At 40.8% G+C, this 22,974-nt stretch overlaps 1 protein-coding gene across 1 annotated transcript in view; it reads left to right on the top strand.

Moving 5' to 3' along the window:
- BMERB1 (bMERB domain containing 1) overlaps nucleotides 1–22,847 on the top strand; it is a 56,775-nt gene extending 33,928 nt beyond the window's left edge. The window contains exons 3-6 of the mRNA XM_067306232.1: nucleotides 12,571–12,644; nucleotides 16,000–16,114; nucleotides 17,798–17,880; nucleotides 19,371–22,847. Of these exons, the coding sequence (XP_067162333.1) occupies nucleotides 12,571–12,644; nucleotides 16,000–16,114; nucleotides 17,798–17,880; nucleotides 19,371–19,483 (385 nt within the window). The 3' untranslated portion in view covers nucleotides 19,484–22,847. The remainder of the gene's footprint in view (nucleotides 1–12,570; nucleotides 12,645–15,999; nucleotides 16,115–17,797; nucleotides 17,881–19,370) is intronic.
- The last annotated feature ends 127 nt before the right edge of the window (nucleotides 22,848–22,974 follow it).

The following is a 22,974-nucleotide window of genomic DNA, read 5'->3' on the forward strand; positions in this document are numbered from 1 at the left end:
AACTCCTCCAGGTTAGTATAGCAGCCAGTACAAAAATAACTAATGAGATCTGGCTGCTCAGCAGGCCTGGAGTTGGTTCGCATTTTCTCACTCCTCTGTGTGTGAACCAGCAAAAAAGTTTCCTGCTGATACGTGAGATCATTGATAATGTAACAGTCCTTCAGGCAGTTCCTCAGTTATGATCTGTATAGCATGTATCTCTCAAATCTTCTCAGCTCTTTTTCTCTTCAAGCAACATGAACTGCAGATGAAGGAATCTCTAGCAAGACACGCAGACAGCTTTGCTTGTGTTCAAAGTTAAGGCCTTATTTTAGTTTGTGTAACGCTATGAGGGCCACGCTCCCTTCCCCCACTGAACAAAATAACACTAATGACTAATGAAGTCTGTAGGACAGAAAAGGGATAAAATGAAATATGCTGCTCCTTCATCACTACACAAATGTTACATTACAGTACTCACAGTTGGTAACACTTCAGTATCTAAATAAAGTCTTCACTGAACAGTTCATCATCACTAGAAGCTTTAGAAGAGTCACCCCGTAAGGGTGAAAGAAAGAGTGGGATGGTGAAGAAATAAAAGCCAGATACTTAGTCATTGTTATTATTTGAAAGCAAGTCCTAAAGCATCTGAGGAAGAGAATCAGGCAACAGGACTAAGCTCAGAAATAAAAGGATTTAATTGTTACTGAATAGTGTTCAAAAACCACACAGCAGCATATATGGGTTCTTTCTCAGATGCGAATCCAAGCAGGGTCTTCTGTGTCTAACCTGTTAGCCAGTGTCTATCAGACATAACTAATCATTAGACAGAGCCAGATTTTCAGTTTTAGAAATTAAAGGGGGGAAAACTTCAACTATATTTGAACAAATTTCACCTACCTTTTTGTGATCCAGTATTGAGTTATCAAAATACTCAAACTTGTTGTTTTAGTTTTTGAATTTTCCCCCTTGCTTTAATGCTCACCTCTTTGCAACGGTCACTTTGTGAATAAGCAGCTTGTTTTATGGTGGATATAAAATTTACTTACGGTCTTCACTCTGGGTCACCAACAGAAAAGAATCATCCTCTCAGGAAGAAGGTTTCCACCTTTAGAAACAGATTCGGGCACCAAGTTAGCAGCAGTCACTGGCACAAAACTGAAATCAGTCACCACATTATTTAATAAAAAAAAAATAATAATAAAAAATTACAAAAAAAAAAAAACACAACCCACCAACCCAACCAACTCACCTACCTGCCAGTTTGTGATTCTGCTTAAATAAGGGAAGGGGCAGGAAAAAATCCTTTAATAAGGGGCACACCTTGTTTTTAAAGCTTAGAGGAGGGGGAACCCCTTCAGAGGTGCCCTGCCGGGGCAGTCAGCAGGGAGTGCTGCCAGCAGGTGCTCCTCAACTGCACAAAATGGCGGCCGCCGCCCAGCCCTCCTCGGAGGCCCAGCTTCTCGCAGCTGCTGCGGGCAAGCTTTTCTCTCTCACCAACCCTGCGTGGTCCCCTCCCCATGTAGCTTGGCCTGTGATATCCTATAAAAAATATATAGGTATCCTATACACTGATACCTGTTTACGCACAGGCACGTGTTTACGCGCGCCGCTGCCATGAGGCTCAGGTGGGAGCCTGGGGCCAGCGCCGCCGCCTCAGGGAGCCCCCTGCTCGCCCGGCACTTGGGGAAGGCCGCCGTGGCCCTGGAAACGCTGCCCTTTCCAGCCCTCTGCCCCCGTCTGCCGAGGTGAGGTGAGGTGGGGGAGGCCGGTGGCGGCGGGGAGCCCAGGGCGGGCTGCTCCGTATTGGGGGTATCGGGAGCCGGGGGCCTGACGCTGCAGACCCCCCCGTCCCGTCGCCACCCCTCCACAGCCGACCTCGGGACAGGGAGCAGAATCACAGAATCACAGAATCACTGAGGTTGGAAGGGACCTCTGGAGATCATCTAGTCCAACCCCCCTGCTCAAGCAGGGTCACCTAGAGCACATTGCACAGGATTGCATCCAGGCGCATTTTGAATATCTCCAGAGAAGGAGACTCCACCACCTCTCGGGGCAACCTGTTCCAGTGCTCTGTCACCCTCACAGTGAAAAAGTTTTTCCTCATGTTAAGATGGAAGTGTCTGTGTTTCAGTTTGTGCCCATTGCCTCGCGTCCTGTAGCTCGGCACCACTGAAAAGAGTCTGGCCCCATCCTCTCGACACCCTCCCTTCAGATACTTGTACACATTGATAAGATCTCCTCTCAGCCTTCTCTTCTCCAAGCTAAACAGGCCAAGCTCTCTCAGCCTTTCCTCATAAGAGAGATGCTCCAGTCCCCTAATCATCTTTGTGGCCCTTCGCTGGACTTGCTCCAGTAGTGCCACATCCCTCTTGTACTGGGGAGCCCAGAACTGGATGCAGTACTCCAGATGTGGCCTCACCAGGGCTGAGTAGAGGGGGAGAATCACCTCCCTCGAGCTGCTGGCAACACTCTTTCTGATGCAGCCCAGGATACCATTGGCCTTCTTGGCCACAAGGGCACATTGCTGCCTCATACTTAACTTGGTGTCCACCAGCACTCCCAGGTCCTTCTCAGCAGAGCTGCTTTCCAGCAGGTCAACCCCCAACCTGTACTGCTGCATGGGGTTATTCCTCCCCAGGTGCAGGACCCTGCACTTCCCTTTGTTGAATTTCATGAGGTTCCTCTCTGCCCACCTCTCCAGCCTGTCCAAGTCTCTTTGAATGGCAGCACAGCCCTCTGGCGTATCGGCCACTCCTCCCAGTTTTGTATCGTCAGCAAACTTGCTGAGGGTGCACTCTGTGCCTTCATCCAGGTCATTGATGAAGAAGTTGAACAAGACTGGACCCAGGACTGACCCCTGGGGGACACCGCTAGCTACAGGCCTCCAACTAGACTCTGTGCCACTGATCACAACTCTCTGAGCTCTGCCATTCAGCCAGTTCTCAATCCACCTCACTGTCCACTCATCTAACCCACACTTCCTGAGCTTGTCTATGAGGATGCTATGGGAGACAGTGTCAAAAGCCTTGCTGAAGTCTAGGTAGACAACATCCACTGCTCTCCCCTCATCTACCCAGCCAGTCATTCCATCATAGAAGGCTATCAGATTGGTTAGGCATGATTTCCCCTTGGTGAAGCCATGCTGACTACTCCTGATCACCTTCTTTTCCTCCACATGCGTGGAGATGGCTTCCAGGATGAGCTGCTCCATCACCTTTCCAGGGATGGAGGTGAGGCTGACTGGCCTGTAGTTCCCTGGGTCCTCCTTCTTGCCCTTTTTAAAGACTGGGGTGACATTGGCTTTCTTCCAGTCCTCGGGCACCTCTCCTGTTCTCCATGACCTTTCAAAGATGATGGAGAGTGGCTTAGCAATAATGTCCGCCAGCTCCCTCAGCACTCGTGGGTGCATCCCATCAGGGCCCATGGATTTGTGGGTGTCAAGTTTGCTTAAATGATCTCTAACCCACTCCTCCTCCACCAAGGGAAAGTCTTCCTCTCTCCAGACTTTCTCTCTTGCCTCCAGGGTCTGGGGTTCCTGAGGGCTGGCCTGAGCAGTAAAGACTGAAGCAAAGAAGGCATTCAGTAACTCTGCCTTCTCTGCATCCTTCGTCACCAGGGCACCCACCCCATTCAGCAAAGGGCCCACATTTTCCCTAGTCTTCCTCTTGCTGCTGATGTATTTGAAGAAGCCCTTCTTGTTGTCCTTGACATCTCTAGCCAGATTTAATTCCAAACGGGCCTTAGCCTTCCTCGTCGCATCCCTGCATACTCTGACAACATTCCTATATTCATCCCAAGTGGCCTGTCCCCCTTTCCACTTTCTGTAGACTTCCTTCTTCTGGTTGAGTTTTGCCAGGAGCTCCTTGCTCATCCATGCAGGTCTCCTACCTCCTTTGCTTGACACTTGCAGGGCACTAAGGCACCGAAAATTAAACTCTCTTGGCAGGCATCTACTGACAATATCCAGAAATGGAGTCTTTCCCGGCTGGTGGAAAATTCAGGCGTATACTTATTATACCCATCGAAATGACTGTAAAATTCAGATGACATTCCTAAGAGGGTGTTGCACTTTTTTGGCATCTCTATACTTATATCTGTATCTATTCACAATTTGGCAGAGCAATACTGTTTTTCAGTGACAGCATAACAGTTCAGTGCTGAAGTGGATTACCTGTGAGGGGTTTAAGGCAAATACAGGTTTTTCCATAATCTGCTTATACTGGTGTTAAAGAAACTTTCCCAAATTTCCACAAAAAAGTGAAAATTTAGTAAGAATACCAGCTAGATATCATTTACCCTGTTGTAGACTGACACACCAAAAATTTAAGTGAAGGCTGCAAATATCTGTACAGTTTCAATACACGTGATTTTCTTTCTTTTGTACTGCTTTTTAGCCTTGCAGATAGAAGTGAAAACTTTTACTTCTGTACTAAACATGAGGTGAGATTTTTTTCAGTAATAAAAGATTAAAGCACTCAAAGAGGCAGAGACCTTAAAACAGTGTAACCCTGTGACACTAATCTGAAATGAAGTGAAAAAATACGGTACAGGAAACTCCCATAGACACCTCTGATTTTCAAATCTGTGAAGCCTTTTCACTGAGGAAAATATTACAACACAAGGCTTTTTAATTCTGCTGAGCAAAGCTCAATAAAATTAGATATATGATGGCAAAGTGACTATGTTCCTAGCCTGTCCTCTGAAAATTGTTGGTTTGAACATCAGTGGAGGCAGCTGAACCCTTTTATCTATTTAATAGATTACATGCTATATGCCACAGTGAAATATTTCATCTTGATAGTGTATTCTTCATAAGAAGCTGGTTTTCTGATGATTCTTGTTTTTCTTGCCTCTTTTGTTTTTTTTTTCTTGTTTTCTTTTTTTTTAACTGATACACAGAAACAGAGAAAGCAAAATCAGCTGAAACAATCAATTCAGAGGTCATGATCTTTCTGGGACCTTGGTGCAAACTGCATGCCTGTAGTCAGATATTAGCCTTTGTAAGCCTGTTGTTTGCCTTGCTCCATGCTATTATTTCCTCCTTAAAAAAAGGGAGGGCAGCTGAAGACAGCTATACTCTTTATATCCAAGAAGTCCATATCAGTTCCAGCTGATTACCTTTTGCTATGAAGAATTACATAAAGTTTACATAAAACAGACACATTCAACAAATTTTCATATTATAAAATCAAGCCTTCCTCAATTAGGCAATGCCACAATTTACATTGTGCAGCCACAGTTTAGCTCAGACGACCATAGCTGCAGCAGAGCAGATGCCCTGTGACTTGCTCTGTAATTACAGACCTCTGGTTTCTCCTCAAGACCCTGCCTCACCTAGTTCCCATGATGGGCAATGTCAAGATTATTGTAGGAACTGTGGTTGTAGCCTCCCTCCTTCTATGCTACCAAAACTGTGAAATTTCTTTAAATTATGTCAGGAGCTTTTGTGACCACCAGTCCAGCAAATGAAAATATAGCTTAAAGCTATAATTTGCTATCTCCAGCTGTGCTGAATTTAATTTCAGAAAAGCTGAGGACTCAGCCCTTATTGTTATGGAGACGATTTGTACCTAAAAGCATCAGTTTATAGCTACCCAGTTTCCCTCACCTCTTCTCTGGGTTCTCTCAGCATATTTCTTAAAATGTCCTCTATAAGAAGAGTTTTGGGTCAAACTGTAGATTTTCCATGTATCATCTTTGCTGTTAAGGAAAGCAAATATACCACTTCAGAGTATGCACACTCTCCTTCCCTTTCTAATTCTTCTACCCTACTTTTTTATTTGTTTTCCTAGCGAGACAACAGACCCAGAAGCCAAGTAAGCTGCATCCTCTTCATTACACATTTAATGTGTTACTGCTGTGGGTACTTGTGTCTGGCTTCAGAGACGGTCTAGGATTCAGTATTACTGGGCAGCATAGAAATCTACCATGCTGAAGGAGAGGATGGTAAAAATGGATAACACATGTGTTAGCTCAGTTTAGCTGACAGAGGAGGCAGCCAGCAAAAGCTCAGAGCACTATGTGATATAGGAACACATCAAAACTGAAGCTCAAAATTATTTGTAGTATAAAATTCATGCATTTTAAAATATATTAGCATATTCTGACCCAGTAAATATTAATAGTATAGGTGAGATCTTATCATCCACAGTTACTTGCCTATGCCTGTGAATAGAAATGGCACTGAGTTCTTATTATAAAATAGCATTCCCTGTCATCGTGAAACATACTCCTTGGGAAGGCTGCCAGTACCTGATACTGCTGGCCTTCCAGATGGAAAGCAGACTTGAAGCCAGCTATATTGGCTTGACCTTGAGCTAAAACTGTGGAAGTTACTTCCACCTGGGATAGCTGTCTGGGGAGTGGTTATTTCTGCAATGTAGGCAATACAGAATGGCAATTTTTTAATGTATAGGACATATAGGATTTTAAATAATAAGACCTATCAGGTTGCTTTAGACAATTATTGAAAATAGTCTTACTTACCTCATTAAGCTTGTTTAATCTATAAAAAATATTATAAATATAATACACACAACACTCAATATCTCTGTGGTTATTACAGTGTATAACTAATACTACAAAAAAGCCAGATTTACCTCTATACTGACTTAGCAGAATTAAAATTGGTCATTTTCTTTGTAGACTCTCCGTACACAGTATCAGATGACTCCCTCTGCTCCACAGTGCTCATAATATCTACAATCATCCAAATTCTCCATAGATCCATCCTGGTTTTCGGACCATTTTGTTCTATTATGTTTGCTTACTCGTAATCCCAGGAACAATTACCTTTTTATCTAGATGAGTTTGCTGCAACTTGACTTTACCTTGGTAAAAAATTCATGTTAGCAGTCCCACACCTTCATTAGCTGGCCAGGGCACATAATTAATCCCTGTTCTTCTTTTGTTGCTTCTAATTAGACTTACTTTGTCTTTATTTGCCCTTTTAACCTTTTTCCTTTCCTCACTTTGTGAAAAAAATGAAATCACTGTTTTGCCGCTTTGGCATTGATATACTCATCACTAGCAGTAGAAGGTATGGGATAGTCAGTAATGGTCACTAGTCTATAGGGCATTGGATATAATGGTAGAATCTAAAATTGAGGGCAAATTCATGATGGAGAAAAATTAATAATCAAAATTCCTTCTAAGGACAATAACACTCACATCTAATAGATATCAGATAGGACTCTCACCTGTACGTGTTTTGCAGTATGCAGAGGACATTTAAAATACAAAATGGTACATCTGCTGCTTGCCTGGCTTTATGCAACCACTGCAAAGTGAAGCAACATTAAACTACACAAGAACTGGAGAAGTGGACTGCTTAAGTGGACTGTTTCCATTCTGAAGCAAGAAAAGGCAATGATCATTGTCTTTGTATAAAATGAAGTTCATTTTAAATTTTGATTAATTTCCATCCAAATACTTTATCTCTATTTCTAGTGGCTCATTGATGTAGCATCAACTGTGACTTCTCAGTGGCTTAATGCCACGGGTGACAACAGTGAGACACTTTGAATAAGTGTACTTAGTACTCTTCTCAGAGTTGGGCACCTCGCTGTTACTATGTTGCAAAGAAATAACACCAACAAAAGCAGATTTTTTTTGTGAATAGAGCTGTAGCTGTTGTCTGTGTTTTCTGATAAGGGCTGTCTTTTCATGGAAAGGAATAATAAATCTTTTATCCTTCATAGTGCTATAATCTTAACAAAGCAATATAAGTTACAGTGAATTCCTTCCTGTTTGGCAGATTGCATCTTGCTCTAGGAACATTGGAAGCACTGTGGGTTGCTGTAGAGAAGGATGCAGTTGCGTGATGATATATATTTTTTAATAAATATCTCATATGTCAGATTGTCAGCCTGATACTGTTCCCTGTTGGACTGTATGGAGTTAAATGAGAGGATGTTCTTTTGGAGAAACAAACAAGAAAAGAAACAGTGACAAAGATAAGGTATCATTAGGGAAAATACTAAGCCCAGCTTTATGAGGAAAACCAGGTACCTGATTCATTCATGGCTGTGCCTGCTTGTCCCCATTCATCTTTCCCATCCATTGCAATGGTGTCAAACCTGCAAATACCCAGAGTCTTTGAGGAATAACAGGGAAACAAAAGCTGGGAACTGCCCCAACCTGGTTTCTGTAATGAAACTTGTCAGATGATCAAAGCCTGGGGCTTCTCAGGTTGGTCACAGTCCCACTTTCTAGGAGAACTGCCATGGACTTGGGAGCCTCAAGGGGTCATTGTGCCCATGGTAGATCTGGAAACTCCTGGAAGCTCCAGCTCCAACAAGGCTCTCCTAGCTTCACAGACTGGAACCTGGAAGCCCCGACAACATGAGTTTGGGACAGAATTGCAAAGTTCTTGTCAGTGCACTTTAAGCTGGACATATAAATGAAAATCAGCTCACATAGAGACAAAGAAAATGCCTTGTTCAACTTGATTTCTCTGCAGACCCATCTCCTTTGCCTGGTTTGACAGCAAACAATCCCAGAGGAAAACATGACATTCCTCTTCTAAATTTGTTGCAGTAGAAGTGCTAAGGAAAACCTCCTTTTAAATGTTATATAATGACTATGGCAAACGGAGGAGGCTTCCAGATAAACATATTATTAGTAAAGTATTTAATGAATTATAGACTTAGTACCTGTTAGTCAGGATGTTTATGTCTTAAAAAAAGAAACAACGCAAAAGGATTAATTCGTATTGTTACCTCTTTTGGGCAGCTGGAAAAATAATTATTTAATAGAAAAATTTCCCTAAATAACGTTTTCTATGTTGAATGTATGTTGTGGCCATCACAAATTTATCTTAATAGAAGAGGGAGCAGCCCTGGATATCTCTAATCTCTTGAATGAGTCATTTTCAGGTCAGTAATTCAGCACTGTATTTCCAAATGTAACCTTTAATCCCAAACTATTTTTGCCTTCCCAGTTCTCAGCTACTTGTGGTCCAGTTTGCCTGAGTGGAGAGTAGAATCAGTGGTTTCCCATGAGACCATGTATCCAAGATAATGTGTCCATAATGCATCGTGCACATACAGTACTCCCAACAATTACTGTGGCCCATCCTTTTACACAGTTATCTCCCTATAGGCGAGGATTCTCTATAATAGCTTATAATTCTTGACCTGTGGTATTTCAGTGGTATCTCTCCCTGCTTTCTGCTACAAAAACAAGAGTATAATCAATTGTGGTTCAACAGTGAATTGAAAAGTCCTAAAATGGACTGGCTGTCAATGTTTAATTTTATACCAGATACCTTTATATTCTTTCCAGCCTTGATACAAAAATAGTTGTTCTTGTTTTGGTTTTAAAAATAAGAAAAGGTTAACTATGGAGGTAAATTAGGAAGGAAATTTATTATCAGTCGTGCTAAAGTCAATGCATGGCCAAATGTAGAGGTTCCCACTTCTAGTGCCTAACAACAAAGAACTATTCCCCTCCACAGGGAGGTATTTCCCGGAATGCTCCTTCTCTTGTTGCTATTGAAGTTGACAGTAAGACTTCATAACTGGCAGAGATGGTCCCAGCTCAAGGGAATTTAGCAAAGTCAGTGAGAATAGAATTCAGACAGCTTCTTTAGACACTGTTCTGAATTTCTGTGAAATATGCCTTAAATGTGACCTCCAGGGACTGGCATTTTCAAGTCCTGCCATCTTCAACTGCCTCAAACCACTGAGACAGATGAATTACAACGTTACTGCACAAAGTTGCAGTCCAGTGCTTCTGTCCACTGTTCCAGGATCAGAGAGTGCTTTTAACAAGAAAAGATAAACTTACTTATTTTAATAGTTAAAGTTATCATAGGACTTCTGATTTGTAACTTGACCTGCCAAGTGGGCTAGTCAGCAATCTGTTATCTTAATTGCCAGCTCTGTGTCTCCCAGGCTGAGCAGCACCAGGTGGGGAGCTAAATAACAAGGTGATAAACATGCACCATAATGACTCAGACGACATGTACTATATTCTTCATTAAATGTTGTCTGTGATTTCACAGCTTTATAATTAGAACCTTTAAGAAACTAAGATGAGTTGACAGGGACAAAATGAAGTAAAATAGGTCAACTGTAGAAGGGGGAACATAGGTAAAATTCCTGTTTCTCTCTTTCTATTCCCAAGACCCTTTCACCATTCCAGTTTCCCCACAGCTTTGACAGGGCTTTAAACACCTGCCATCCTCAAAGGTGGGCTGCACTGATCTCCTGTCCCCCACCTCTGTACTTAGATTAACAAATCAGCAGCCTGCCTACATATCACCATCTCTGTAGCAATTCTTATTTATTTCTGCACAGCTTTTTACTTAGTCACCCAAGTTTCTCCATCACTGCTGGCTGTCCTTGGCTGGTGTTCAACATGTTCATTGTTCTCACCACTGAGGGGATGATCTTCTTATCCCTATAAGTAGACTTTCTCCAGATATGTGCAATCACATTAACTTGTGATTTGTGTGACAGCTGAGTGATCTCTTAGACCTGCACTACCAAAGTCTTCAGAAACTCTAACAATTATGTGCATTTTTACTTCTGGGACAGGGATATATTAGAACAGAATTAAACAATCTAAGTGCCTGCAAACCTGCTGAAAGAGAGGGAAGAGGACTTACAAAACTACCCTAGATTCATTTTTTAATCTACATTGTCGTTCAAGCACTTTAATGCAATAAAAGAAAACAGAAGAATCTCAAACCCACTTCCATAGACACTCCAGAGAGAGCACAGATCTGTTTCTAGCTTTGAAAGTCATTTGGTAAAAGTAGCAGCTCTCTTGACACGCCAAACTGCTCTGCTTGTCCTGAAATAATTGAAAAAAATATTTGACACTTACATAGCTGTTATTAACAATTCTTACTCACAAACGTTAAGCATTTGGCACTTGCAGTCAACAAACTTCTTTGGCCCTTTCTTTAGCTGACCATGAAGGTGAGTGTTCAGTGTTTTTCCTATTGCCTTTACTATCTTTTTTGTCTTTTCCTAAAGAAGACATGGCTCTAGATGGCATACTAGGGAGTTAGGTTTTCTTCCTCAGCTGGAAAAAAGACTGAAAAATTGTATTTAGCTGTCCTGGAATTAATTTCCATTGAAATAGAACAAAACACTCCTTCTGTATCCAGTACAGAAGGTTTCTTTTCTAATTCATCTCTGACTGCCATTATCTTCCCCTGCCACCAAGACCTGCCTGGACGTGGCTCCCATTCCCATTTCCATGCCCTAATCCCTCCCAGTCGAGGCTGTTTAAATCAGAGATGACTCAAGCTGTCTGCCTCACTTGTGGCGCTTATGGGAATGACTGTGCTCAGAGCATCTTCCCCTGGTAACTGGACCAAAGAAAGACCCATCAGTGGGCTGAGTCACTGTGCCAGATTACTGCAGGCTCTTCCGACCCACTTATTTTCCAGTCATTTTGTGACATGTTTAGAAAATCTTTTGCTCATGCTGTTTATTCATTATGAGCTATTTTTTCTTGTTTCTGCAAATAGAGGGTCTGCTTTTAGGTTTTGATGATATAGTTTGAAATACCAAGAGAGAAAAGAATAATACATGCTGTGTGATATCTCCAAGCATGCAGAGGATTTCTTGCAATAAGCAATTATGAAACAGAAAAGCAGAATTACAGGGAGAATGTCAGGAATACATGAAAGTACACTGAGAATGCATCCCTAAACCAACACTACTGCAATTACTCCAGGAATGGATTTGGGCTCTTATTAAGAGAAATGTTTTATTATATTCATAACTCATGACTTTAGGATTGCTGGGCAGACATTTAAAGCTCTGCTCTGAGGTAAAACTGACATACTATAACTGCTGTTTGCTTTACTGATGTTTTTGATACAACATTAAAAAGTGATTTCACGGGGACTGGAAAGAATGCACCATCTATTACAGAGGACACAAGGTTCAGAGAAGATTGTTAGTATATTGGAAATTTTATACGTATGTCTGCGTAGCTTTGTAGATAGCTTAAACAGGCCTGGAGGGTGTCATTTCACTACCTTGTGTCATGCTTTATCTACAGGGAAAAAGCCATTGTATTCAGCACAGACCAGCAACTCGATTGCGCTGCTGTCCTCAGAGAGCACCAGCTGCACAGGAGGCATAACAGCGCTCTTAAATAAGCTGAACAAGAGTGTGGCTTTTCCTCTGACCCATCTTGCACTTTGATAGATTTGATTTATAGGACAAAAAGTGCTGCAGAATTAAGCTCAGAACATTTATCCAGCTTCTCTGTAGAAAGTTAGGGGATCTAAAGGAGTTTTTCTCTACTCTGTAGATTCCTGCTCTCTTTAGGATGCCCCAAAGCTCCTCTTCTCTCTCTGCATTTAGCTGACCTACACACAAATTAGGTCCCAGTAGGACAAGTAATCACGGGCCTGACCAGCCCTATAGTATAGTTTTTGCTGTCTGTTACAGTGGGTGAGGGAATAGTGCCAACATCTCAGAGTCAAAACCCTGCATTTCAAGTGAATGCACAGGTTCAAAACAAGGGACAGTACTGCAGAGTGAAATGAAATCTGGCCGATCCTGTGAACAGAGTATGTGAGTTTGCATGTCTCTGATTGTATTTTTTCTGTTTCTGCAGGATGGATGACATCCAGCTGTGCAAAGACATTATGAACCTTAAGAAAGAGCTGCAGAGTTTGGTAGCGATCCCAGGTAATGGCTATCTCCAACCCAACACTAGGATAATGCTTGGGCATTGCAGGGGAAGGCATGGTGTCAGGAACACTTCTGCCCCAAACATAATTGGAAATCTCCCCTGAGGCTGATAAAAAATATATATATATACATATATATATATATGTATATATCAGTGTGCACAGAGAGTCAAAGAGTCAAAGAACCCCAAACCTCCTCTTCACAAATCAGCCCTTTGCTCTTGGAACAAGCAGTGCAAAATACTATAAAGATAGCTCTGTTGAGCTACTTGCCTCTGTGAAAAGGGTGTTTTGACTTCCTATAATCTTAGGGAAGGAAACTTGATAAGAGATATAGGTAGAAAGGGGAGTAGACAATACCCCCAAGTCTGATTAGTAAAGCATGCCACTCACTCAATCTTAGCGGCTTTTTGATGCAACAAAGTCTCTAGGGGTGTTATGTCACTGGAGGGAACACTATTTCCTCTCAGTCAGAGCTTCAGTTGAGAAGTTGTAATTAGATAAGAGAATTGCCCTGAATCTTTCAAAAAGGAGCACCCCAAAAAGGTTAAATAAAAATTAACTTTCAGCAGAGATGAATCCCATATTTGCATTTTCACATCAGCATAAATTAAAAGTGCAGTTAGCATTTGTATGCTATTGAGGAGTGCATCCACTGGATTGTGGAACCGTGAGACACGTATCTTCTTATGAATTGATTTAGTAAGCTCATAACTATTTGTATTGAATGGAGCATTTTCTTACCATAGGAGTGTGCCCTGTTAAATCCCCGCTGAACTGCTAAGTGCAGTAGGGACATTTTTTACTTTTCCAGCAGGCTCTGAGCTGACATATCATTACAGTCCCAGGCCTGTGACAAGTATAGTACCTTGGGGCCAGCCTTGCAATGAGGTTTCCTGAAACAATTCTGCAGCATAGTTTATAGGAGTATATAGGAGTTAGCAGTGGCATTGTACCTAGAAGAGACTCCAGATTTTACAGCCAGGCAGTGCTGAGGCCGCTCCACCTCCCAGCATGTGCAGTTTGCTCTGCCTGTTCCAAGATAAGGAGCAGATGAGTGAAGAGGTAAGCCACAACACCACAGATATTTTTAGTATGCTGAGTATGGCTGGGGGGCATCTGTTATATCAGTCCCTCAAGACATGACTGTAAGAAAAGGTCTCTTAGGCAGATACTGTGGGGAATAAAGCAATTCACAACAGTTGGTCACATGCACCTCTTAAGAGACCAGGAAAGTGCATTTACACTAAATGTCACTATATGGTCTCTAGCACCCATCAAATAATTTGCTGTTGCCCAACTAGTAAGGACAGGTTTTGACTCCTTCCTTTGGCCATCCTCATCTTATTTCCATGTTTTACTGTGCAACTTAAAACAACAGCTTCCTCCTGAGAAAGGAGAGGCATTTCAGTCATGAAACAGGAAATAGATATCTACGTTTTTCCTCTCAGAGTCCATACAGCAGCATTTCTTACTTGAATAAGAACTTTTCTATGTTACTTTGCACCTAAAAGAAGTATTATTCATAATTTTTTCCTTTTTCTTTATACACACTTTTAATTTCTAATTACATTCTTATAATATTGAGTTAAATGATATTGTAAAGGATTATGAATGCTGGAGGATATCTGTGAATGATCCCTCTTGCCTTACCTCTTCTAGTCTGTGGCTTTCTTAGCCATATGTTTAATTTAAAGTTAGGATTAATTTTTTTTTTTAATTAACTTTTGGAAACCATTTTCCATTCACAAAGTCTTAAGCAGAGATCCACAGACAACAGTTTCTCTTTAACACTGTGCAACTCTCAGCGATCCTAAGAACATGCAGCACCACCTTTTGGCAGGCTCACAGCAAGAATACTTTTATCTTCATGGAGAGCCAGAAGCTGCAGGCATCCACACAGAACCAAGCGCTAACACAGAACGTGCCCATCATGGTAAAACACTTTCCAGAAATGGGTTCATTGATAACTTAACTTAGTCAAACTTTTCTGTTGGCATACAGATTTGTATAGAGACTTCTTGTACTAGATTCAGTAGATGGAGTTTAATTGACTTCAGCTGACAGGGAATCGGGCTGTTAGGATACAGAGTCCGCAGTACTTTGTTGCAACTTGGGACACACATTTAGCAGCCAATTTCCTGGAGGATGGGAAGGAAGAGCACATCTTGCAGTCTGGGAAGAAGACAGATGGAAGAGAAGTAGAAAGTAGCTCCTATCTTCAGTAGCAGGAGGAGGAGATCCTTTTGCTTTGCCTATTATGGCTATGGAGCAGGCAAGAGTAGCAAGGCAAGCATTTTTTTTTTTTTTCTGCAGCAAATCCAGCGTTACTCAGAACCAGGAACTGTAATAAAGCAGAAGCTTTGAAAGCTTTGAAATCTTCATAGCAGTCAGTAATCACTACGCCCCCCCCCCACTTTTTTTTTTTTTTAAACTTCCTTTTTTTTTCCTCCTCTAAAAGATAAACACAGAAAATACATCCTGGACAAAACAAAGCAGCCTTACTAGGTATTACAAATTATTTCCTCTGTTACTGGCAGACCATAATTTAAAATTCTCTAAGAAACATGACTTTCCAGACTCAGATTTACAGAAGTTCATTATCTCCAAAATATAATATTCAAATTCAAGGTACTTTTATTTCACTAAAGAATGGATTTATTGCAGAAGTTTTCAGCAGGAAGTGTCCTGGAGCCCACAATCCAGACATTAAGTTGTAATAAGATAATTGAAAATAATTGTTTATTTAGCTGTTTGAAATCTCTTATAAATTCATTTGACAGACATAACCTACCTCAGATGCATTGGACTGTAGGCATCTCGCCCTTCTTCCCACAATTCTTATTATACTTGATTCAATTTTATGGTTCTCTAAACTCAGTTCTACTGCTCTATGGCTCAAAACCAAAATTCTTGATTTAATGTGAAGTATCTTTTCAGCTGATCAAAATTTTCAGCTTTTAGAGGAAATACATTGGCTGGCATTTGCCTCTGGTTTTCTCGTCTCAGCTCTGCTTGCTGGATTTTAAGAAATCTGCCTTAACTACATTTGCTTTATAACCTTAAATTACAGCTCTGTAAGGTAGCCTAGGCCCTCCATGTGCTTGCCCCAGCACCTTCCACATTTGCAGTGATTAACCAATACTTTGTTTCTCTCCAAAGCGTTTTTTGATTATTTGTTCCAGAAAAAGTTTTTGGAGATTTCTGATATTTTTGTCTTTTTCATGAAGTAAAATGTTGTGATTCAGGTCTGAAGAGCTGACTTCCATGAGCAAGCAGTTTAGACATCTGCAGGTTTTTCCCCTGCTCCCTAGAATGCAAAGTAACAGTCTCTTTTCTCTGTTTTTGACCAGAAAAAGAAAAAACAAAGATGGAAAAACAAAGAGAGGATGAACTGATTCAGAAAATCCATAAACTGGTACAAAAAAGGGATTTTCTTGTAGATGATGCAGAGGTGGAGAGATTACGGTAAGAGCTAAAAGTAACCGAATTTATTCAGATATTTCACAGGTCTAATTCACACCCACTGGAGTTAGTGACAGAGTTTGCATTAGCATTAACAGGAGAGGATTAATCCTTTAAAACAACTTATCAAGTTAAAAGCCTCTGCCTGGTTCCACAGGAAAAACATTAAATTGCTGCATTTCTGTTTCTCCTTATCCCATAAATGGCTGTCATCATCTCATGACTACAAAGGGTTACGGTCTCTTACTCTCCCACTAGAAAATGACTGGGCATCTACCATTATGAAGAGAAGGATTTTTGCTGCCTGCCAGAGGAGCCTCCTGGCATGGGTAGTAAACATGGGACAGAATTCTACGAAGGGCATATTTGTAGACATCTAAAATCTGCTCTTTTTATACAAAAAATGACCATATTAGTGATTTATTATTACTACTCTCATCCCACCTTTGAGACTACCTGCTGGTCTCAAAAAAGGAGAATGAAATCACTGACACAGCTCTACCTAACCTAAAGCATAAGTGAGTTCAGAATGGTTTCATCTCAGTATCTTAGCCCATGAAAGCAAGCTGCTTACTGAGAAACCTGGGGTCTCCCAAGACAGCTATTTTCCAGTTGTTGCGCTGAGATCCCGACACCCTACAGATAGTCAGGGCTTTGCTATTACTTCCCCTATTTCTGTTTCAACATTAATGCTTCAAGGCTCCTTCAATCCATTTATCCTCAATGACAATATCCATCCGAAAGGGCTTAAATTCTAAGCAGGCAAAGGCTGGGAGAGAAGAAAGCTTGCCAGAGTCCTGCAGCTGATCAGAGAGCTGCTGAAGTCAGCAGCTGGCAAAAAGCCCGAGCTAGTAACAGGATCCAGCGCTCTCAACTGCTAGTTCAGTGTGCGAATCACAAAGACTCAGCAGCAGCCAGACAATACAGCAGCCTGACTGTAGGCCATGCAAAATGTACTGCTATGCAGATGGGAATATATTAGTGCCAATTCACATTCGTAATAAAATCTGGTACCTTTCTTTAAAGCTCTAGCTAATGAAATCTGGTTTTCCTCTACTAAACTGAAATACTTTTTGATCAGTGTGCTCATTGTTAATGTTTAAATAATGAAATAGCAAAGAAACCAACATGGCAGTATCATTATTAGATACAATCAAGGTTAGAAACATGTAATCTTTATTTGGGGCCTAATCCTGTCATCTTCATGCAATCAAAAGTGTACTTGGCTTTGGAAAAAGCTGTAACAGCAAAATACCGTAAGATCCAGTCTTTTACCTAAGTGGGGCCTTTAAAAATAAGAAGTATGGTATCACATACGTATTGATTACTTTGCTTCATTTCCTAGAGGGAGTGTGGTGAAGCACTTGAAAAAACAACTTCAAATAGGTGACACACCATGGTTTAAAATCTGCTGACTAAGGAACATAGCAAACCCCAAACTATCTATGTCACAGAGACAACTGAAGAGCCTTGGGGAAAAATTCTCTTTGAATTCTATGAGGTTTGTTACTAAATTTATTTGGGCCAGTATCTTCTGCTCTAATGAGCAGCAAGATAAGAAGTTTAAAAAAGGCGAAGAAGTGAATTTTCTCCTACTGATTTGATCCGAACTACTCTAGGTTTTACTCTCCCATTTACAGAGAAAGTGTTATTTCTGTCACGGATTTATTTTCCTTTTTTTTCCAGAGAGAAAGAAGAAGACAAGGAGATGGCTGAATTCCTTCGAACCAAGTTAAAACCCTTAGACAAAGCAACACGATCTCCTACCAGTGAGTTCCTAAGCATAATTAAAAAACCCAACAACAACCCCCCCCCCCAAGCCTATGCACCCCCACAAAAAAGCCCCCAGGAACAACAGAAAAAAACTCCCAAAACAGCTGGATAAAAGAAAGGCATTTTCAAAGGCCATGTTGGGCCAGGCACCCCACTCCTGCCAAAGGCTAGCGTAACCTGACTACGTCACACTGAAACAGGATGGTGTGTCAGACCTTGTTTCCAGCCACTTAGAATTTGGTTTCCCAAATACCCTTAATACTGAATCCAAATAATCTAAGGCTGCTTTAAAACTGCTTTGCATGCTTTGAATATGCAAAGTGCATTTGAATATGTATATTGCCACAACCTGCTTTTGTAAGCAGTGGGGTTTATTGTTGCCAACCATATTTTCCCATCTGGTTTCACACAGAATAACTTGAAAAAGCCTCTTAAGATATATGCTAAGATATCTGAAACCAGGTTTGTTTGTTTCACTGCAGGCAAGTGGGAAGTAGAAAAGAGACTTCAAACTTCCACAACTGCCCATAATTTCCTGCATCTTACCAATATAAATTGTTTTTTCAGTCACCTCAACTCAAATGACTTATAATTGATGGGACTGCAAAAACAGTCATTTCTCAGGAACTACAGATTGCATGATCCCTTGATAGCTTTACTTACACGCAGAACAGGCACAGCAGGAGTTCTAACAGTTAACAGACCGATTTTGACCTGTCTCAAATTGAGCTCTTAGGCAAGGAAACAGTCAAATGAGAGCAGTGTCCTTCTTGGAAGGTACAGTAGTTCTACTAGATGAAAAAATTCATATCCAAACACGCTGTTGCTTTGTACTGATCTGGTCTTGCTAAAGAGTTTCTAGAGGGATGTGGAATGACTGAAATTCAAGCACAAGGTTGATGGAGATATTTTAAAGTGCACCACTAATTATTTATACCCTTTAGTCACAGGGAGCATGACTCATTTCCCTTGTTAGTTTACTTCATGTCATTGCTTTTATACACTTATTTTAAATGCAGTGTTAGTGATAAAGATTCCTTTCACCCTGAAAAACCTTTACATCTTGTTCTACTAATTAGGACATCCAAGGTCATGAGAGAATAAACTCTAGCAATATTCTTTTTCATCCTTAACTCCTTAATAAGTGGGTTTTAAACACAATAAGCTTTCTGTGGAAGGACCTGTTATCTGACCCTGCAGCTGTGAACTAGGGCACCTGAATTGAGAATGGTGCAAGAAATTTACATCCCAGTAAGATGTACAGATTCTCTAGGCTCTTGTAATACTCTCAACCTGAAAAGATAAGTCTTCCTGAGCACTTTGAATCCACCCACCTTGGTTTCTACCAAACTCTTAGATATATTGTTCAAACTGTCATTAAAAAGTTTCTGGAAGAAAGGCTTGTATTCTTGGTGTAAGCCAGATGTAGGTAGAAATAGTTTGAACTAGCCTTGGTTTTAATGATGTCCTGTTTTGAAATTTGCAGGTACCCCAGCAGAAAAGAAGGCAGAACCTCCTCCAAGCAAGCCCACCATTGCCAAGGCAGGATTGGCTATTATTAAAGATTGCTGTGGGGCCACACAATGCAGCATCATGTAGCTCTGGGCTCTCTGCCATATCTGTCTTCTTTTCAGATATTTTCATTGAATGAAACTGTAGGGTGAGGGGATTTAACAGCATCCTGATAACTGAAACAAGAGCAACTGTGATACAACAGTAATACATGGACTGTATTGATGGCAGGTTCTTCGCTGTTGCATGGATCACTCAATGCGCATGCCTAAAAACAAAAGAAACCTATATAGTGGCTATCCAGTGACCAGAAAAGATCTGTCATAGAGATGACAAAAAACACCCAGTGATAAAAGTGAGTGAGAAAAGGGCACATTTCACCAAGTAAGATGTAAAACAGCAATTTTAAAAGGTCATCACTTTGTAAGAATTTGTTATACACTTTTTCCCCTTTGCAAACAGCACTCAGACATTTGCTGGAATATCCCATTTTGGCTACTTTTCAAAACAAAAGCCACAAGTAGTGATGCTGTATATAGTGCAACCAATAGATGAAGCAAATTTAGAATAACTGATGTTGCATACAAAATATTTATCAAACTAGCGTGATATTCAACTACTTTGCTGTAGAGTTTCACTTCCAATCTTCCTAAAGAATGAATATCAGTGACAAGGATGCTGCAAGTGGATATAGCTTTTATGTCCCATATTACTTCTGAATTACCCAATTCAAGTAAATATTGCTTGCACTAGGGAAAAATAAGTCTCTGGTAAAGCTTTAGCAAGCACAGCTACAGTAATTTGCAAATATGTGATGCACTCCAAAGCTACATCATATATTTCTCTTGTAGATCTCCACCTCGCATGCAGTCAGAGGTTAACACCCAGAAAGTGTTGTCAGCTATTAAAACAACACTTACACGCTGTGTGAGACTGTATCACTGGTAGGTTGCTGGAAGAAGGGAAGAAAACATGGACACAGAAAAAAGTTAACAAACTGTAGCACTTAGAACAACTATCAATCACATATTTAATGACTGTGAGAAATATAAGCTATCAAGCATAGGAAGACACTAGCCACGCAAATGAACCACAAGACAAGTATAATAAATATGAAAGTAGGTATCTGTGGTAGGAAAAAGGTCACCGTCTACACAAAGTGGGTTTAAAACTAAGGGAAACACAGTTACCTGTGTTTCACCATTTAACGCATTTCTGGTCTCTGTGCAGATTAAGTCTTGTCAAATCCAATATCTTTATATTAGCTGTCAGTAGGTGGTATGTCTATGTGATGGTATTCCATATAAATGTGTTGTGATGGGTGTAAAGAGTAAATAAATGAACATGATTTAATGCGAAAACAATCTCAGGCTTAGAAATAAACAGATAGCAAAAAGTTCCTAAAAAAGAGTTTTCCAAGAGGACCTTCCATTTTCTGAAGGCAGCTAAGTGAAATGTGCACTTATATACAAAAAAACCCACAGTTATTGGGGGGAGGGGAAAGGAGGGGATATCAGTATAAACACCAGAGTTACCCAAAAAAGGATGAACAGTAATAATTTTTAAAGAGTACCTTGTTAAGGTTCAAGGAGATAGACATCTCAAGTAAATCAGAGTATTCTTGTACAAAATACAAATCCATAACACAGGACTGATCCAGTGACGAGCATTCTCCAGAATCATTTGTTTCAGTATTGCACACACACTTGAGAAAGGACCTGTCACTGCAAGTTCCCTAGGGCTCCAGGATCAAGGAAGAGAAAATAGGAAGCTCTCCCCCAAGACATGAAGCACTTTGAATACTTTGACCAAAGATGAAGGAAAAAGGACAAAATATATATCCAAAGGCTGGACAGACATATACAGCTATTGCATCCTTGCTGAGACAGACCTTCACTTTTAGTTCTGTAGCTGTTACCATCTGCTGTACCTGGTACAGGTTGGACAGTGTATAGCACCTACATATATTAACAGGGTTATAAGGAAAACTGCATAGCTTTTAAGGGAGAATGCAAACTGGAGGGGAAGAAGTGCCCACTGGCTTCTGGACAATTTAAACAGCCTCTTGAATTTGCTGGTGTCCAGTTAAGACATCAAGAATTATTAGTATCTTAAGATGCAGATGTTAGATGTCATTAACAAAGGCAAAGTGAAACAGCAGTTAGGAAAAAAACCTGTTGCGAAACACCGAACTTAAGCCTCTGGAGGGTCAGCTATTATGGCCAAGTAGTGTGAGTGCCTATAAATAAGGAAAGATCTAAAGTCTCTTGGGAAGAAAAGAGAAATCAGTGGAGTTTCACCAGTAGAATGTAGGCTGGGATGAAAAGTTTCACCAACAGAAAATGGAGATAGACATTTCTGGGATTCAGCACTCATGACTAGGCTACAGAGTCCCCTCCCTTAATTAAAATGGAGAAGAAAAAGCACAGCAAGTATGAATATGTAACATTCGTATACAGTTAGCACTGGCAGCCAGTGCCCCAAAGGGAACTGATCTACAGCAATATTAATCTGATCCGTTTTCAGAACCTCTAGCCTGGCCGAGCTGAAAGGGTTTTTTTGTGTTTTGTTTTGAATTAGCAAACTCTTCAGTTCTTTTTGGGCAGGTTTAAGCAACTTGCCCAAAAGGAACCACTGGTTCCTTTTGAAGGGGAGTCAGTGACACTGCTTAGCCATAAAGCCCAGGATTTGTTAGACTGAGGTCAGAGTCTCATGTGTGTTCAATGCTGGCTTAACTTTGTCCATCCAGAACACAGCAAGGCCCTTATGTTTTACTTCAAAAACAATAGCTGTAATTAAAGAAGTGAAACTTATGAAGAAATTAAGTGTGTGAAAGTCTTAGTCCTTTTCTTTGAAAACCCAACTAAAATATTGAGTATTCCCAAATACAATGAGGGACTTTAAATTCCCTGATCCTATGAACATCAGTAAGCAGTCTGAAGGCTAAAACCCTACCGAGAGGGCACAGTATACAACCCACATTTGAGAAAGTGGTAAAGTCAGCAGAAAAATCTCAGCCAAATATTTAGGTGGCTACATTGAACAACCGGCATCATCTCAGCAGACCCGATTTTCAGATGTCTGTTACTGTCTGCAAACAGGGACACTGCTCAACTGAAGCACCCAAAATTGCTTCTGGAAATCCTGGCTGTTAACCACTGTCTGAATCAAGCCAGAAAGCAAGGCAGCAGAAAACAAAAGGAATTTTAAGGTGGATTTAATAAACTGTTTTCTCTAATGAAGTGGTTGGGACAGGTACACATGGCTATATTCTGTCAAGGATCTTGGTCCCCAGAGAAAAAACAAGAGTGCTGATCTGCTATTTGTACTGATCGCTCTCATTCTACCAGCACATAGCTCTAATTGTACCTTCCTCTAAGCCTACCGAATCTCTTCAGCAAAGTAAAATTCAACATATTTCCAAATAAAATAAGCTGCTGTGTCATACTAAGCATTTGTTGTTTTTTCCTGTTACTAAAAAAAAGAGTGGTTGTGGAGTAGAGCAGGATGCAAGTGTCTTGTGCAGCTGTACCTTTCAAGAGTAGGGTTATTACTCTGCAAGGAAGGAACAATTTGGT

This window comes from Apteryx mantelli, chromosome 16 (assembly GCF_036417845.1).
Source record: "Apteryx mantelli isolate bAptMan1 chromosome 16, bAptMan1.hap1, whole genome shotgun sequence".
Lineage (NCBI taxonomy): Eukaryota > Metazoa > Chordata > Aves > Apterygiformes > Apterygidae > Apteryx > Apteryx mantelli.